Source organism: Odontomachus brunneus, unplaced genomic scaffold, assembly GCF_010583005.1.
Source record: "Odontomachus brunneus isolate Ranch 3 - 2012 unplaced genomic scaffold, Obru_v1 Obru_scaffold_168, whole genome shotgun sequence".
NCBI lineage: Eukaryota > Metazoa > Arthropoda > Insecta > Hymenoptera > Formicidae > Odontomachus > Odontomachus brunneus.
The window spans coordinates 87,542-90,399 of NW_022639618.1; the positions used below are offsets into that span (position 1 = coordinate 87,542).

The following is a 2,858-nucleotide window of genomic DNA, read 5'->3' on the forward strand; positions in this document are numbered from 1 at the left end:
ACAAGAAAATGACGTTGACGTACTGGATTGGCCTTCACAGTCGCCAGATGCAAATCCAATTGAAAATGTTTGGGCGCTTATAAAGTTTAAGCTCCGAGGAAAGAAAATATGGACCGTCAAGCAGTTAATTCGACAGATTCGATTTATATGGAGATCTTTGTCTGAAGATTATGCTGTAAAATTAGTAGAAAGTATGCCTCGGAGATGCCAGTCAATTATTGATAATGGAGGCGACTGGACAACTTATTAATAATAAAGCATCGCAGTCTATATCATGCATAATGTGTACAAATTTTTTCAATTTATGTATTATCCTAAGTTTTTGAGTTTTGCCGTACACGCTCTTATCAAACATACTGTACATCTTTGATAGATCTAAGAGAATACTCCAATCGTGGACGTTCGCTACGTAGAAGTAGCGAAACAGTTTTCTTCGCTGAACGCGACCATTGGCGGCAGAAACTGAACCGACTTCTGTTGTACTGCAGGACCAGTGCGATTGTTGCTATCAATCTGCACACATTATCTGTCAGCAGACTCTGTCGCCAAATGCACCCAATCTGCCGTCAAATCACTACAAACTCTGCACGGTTTTCGCTGCAAATCTGCATGCATTGCTTGATAGTAAACTCTGTTGCATATCTATCTGCAGTTTGACATTATTTGATATAACAGATATAACAGACAAGTTTTATTTGATATAACAGATGCAGCATCAAATTTGTTGTCTATTTTCCATAAAAAGTTTATAGCAGGCTCCGCTTGAAAACTGCTCGCGCAAATTTCGCTATCTGGGGGTTACTGTTCCTTGCATCTTTATATATTACAATATGTTTTTAACTGCATGTTTCTGCATTGCACTTCCAAAAAGATCATAAATACGTAAAATAACAAAAATTTCATTATACAGTTAGTTTTTTTATATTATTACTGATCAAAAATATAATAAGAAATACTATTGATATTACTATTAGCTCTTATTAAATTTTATTTAAATGTAATTATAATTTTAAATTATATAATTATCCAAATCACTTATTAAATAATACAATTTAATATTTTTAGATTGATTATTTGAAAACTTTGGGAGGAAGAGACGATCACGATCGTGTTAAGAAGATAATGAAAAAAATTATTACTAACGAATTTGCTATGGGATTTAATTTTACTGGTTTTAAAAACAAGAAGTCTTTTGAAGAATTGCAGATTGCTCAATGTATTATACGTACGTATTCGGCCATGCGATGCTTATGATTTTTTTATTGTATGTATAAATAAATCGACAAGTGGAAGAGTGAAATTAAAATCCTTATCAATGAAGTAAAATTCACTTGTTCATTGAGATGTTTGACTACAATTTAACTTAAATATATCTGGAAAATAATTCTGAAATAATTTGTGAAATATAAACTAATGTTTATTTTAGATATAATAACAACAACGACCAAAAATAACACAACAACAAAAGAGATATCCGAATGGATCAGCAAATGGCTTGCTGGAGCTAAGCAGCGTTTCGATAGAGAAATGTAAGTAATAAATAGTGAATTTAAGAAATATATTACCTTACATTTTAATTTCTTGTGTTTTGTTTATTTAATAACTATTAACAACTTCAATGATTTTTTCGTTCCAGATAAAACACTACGAAGAACGATTTTGAATAATATTTGAATATTTTTTGTCTCAAAATGTCTCTTTATATTAAAACCTCATTGTACCTTTTATTTTAAAACCTTGTATTAATGTACGATTTACACTTAATATTATATATAACAAATATTAGAATATTAGAATTATAATTTATAATTCTATTAAATATTAGAATATTAAATATTATAATAAATATTAGAATTAATAATTTGTTAATAAATAATAAAGTCGTACCTTAAAATATAATGATATATATTTACTGTTTTATAGAATAATTGTGTTAAAAAACACTACTGTAACTATAAAATATAAGAACACTAAGGGTGCGTTCTTTTATTCGCAACAGATACAACTCGATGCATCCGATGCATAATTTAATTGTTCTGTATATTCAGTTGCGCACATTAAGCTGCAGACTGCGTAAATCTTGACCGTTCTTTAATTTGCAAGCAGAATTGTGCAACTGCTTGCAACTTTTAGCATCCCAATCCAAGCGGCTGCCGAAAAATTATAGCCTGAGTTCCGAATGTGCAGGAACCTTAAGTACGAATACGATTCTTTGGTGTGCAGAAAGTAGTGCGCTTCTCAGACAGCACACAATATTTATGATAAATATTTATTTCAAATTATTTCTTAAAAAAATATTATATAAATATAATAAAAATATTGTACATACATGAAGGAAAAAGTATTTTTCCTTCAAGTATTCAAAATTTTTATTGAAAATATTATTAAAATACAGATTAAATATTTTATACAATATTTATAAAAAACAAAAAATAAATATTTGTAGTAATATTTTGTAAATATATCTATTTACAAATAATATATATGAAAAAAATAAATATAATTATTTAAAATTATTAAATTAATAAAAAAATAAGAAATTCGAATCTCAGCAATGGTAAGCAAATTTACAAAGTACAATTTAAATTCAATTAAGTAGCGTGTGAAACAATAAAATGGAAATTTTAAGAAAAATTCAGGAAAAGAGAAAAATGTATTTAAATGTATATATTTTAATAAATATTTTTATAATATTTATGAGATATCCCCACACAGCACAAATCGTCTCAGCAATGTCTGCAGAATATTACATTTGAAATGTGCAATATTCTGGAGATAACTAAGAGATATTATAGAAATGTCTCTGCAATGTCTTATGGGACTAAGTTATAATATTGTGGAGATATTCTGGAGACATT

General features: G+C 28.2%; 1 protein-coding gene across 3 annotated transcripts in view; it reads left to right on the top strand.

Annotated features, from left to right (window-relative positions):
* The window catches only part of LOC116851228, an 8,061-nt gene extending 6,334 nt beyond the window's left edge, over window positions 1-1,727 (top strand). For 2 of the 3 annotated variants that reach the window (XM_032830448.1, XM_032830446.1), the window contains 3 exons: window positions 1,066-1,225; window positions 1,427-1,529; window positions 1,637-1,727. In XM_032830448.1, the coding sequence (XP_032686339.1) occupies window positions 1,066-1,225; window positions 1,427-1,529; window positions 1,637-1,640 (267 nt within the window). In that variant the 3' untranslated portion in view covers window positions 1,641-1,727. Of the gene's footprint in view, window positions 1-1,065; window positions 1,226-1,426; window positions 1,530-1,636 lie in introns of those variants that run through there. The other variant, XM_032830447.1, reaches the window with a different exon arrangement.
* Window positions 1,728-2,858: the final 1,131 nt, after the last annotated feature.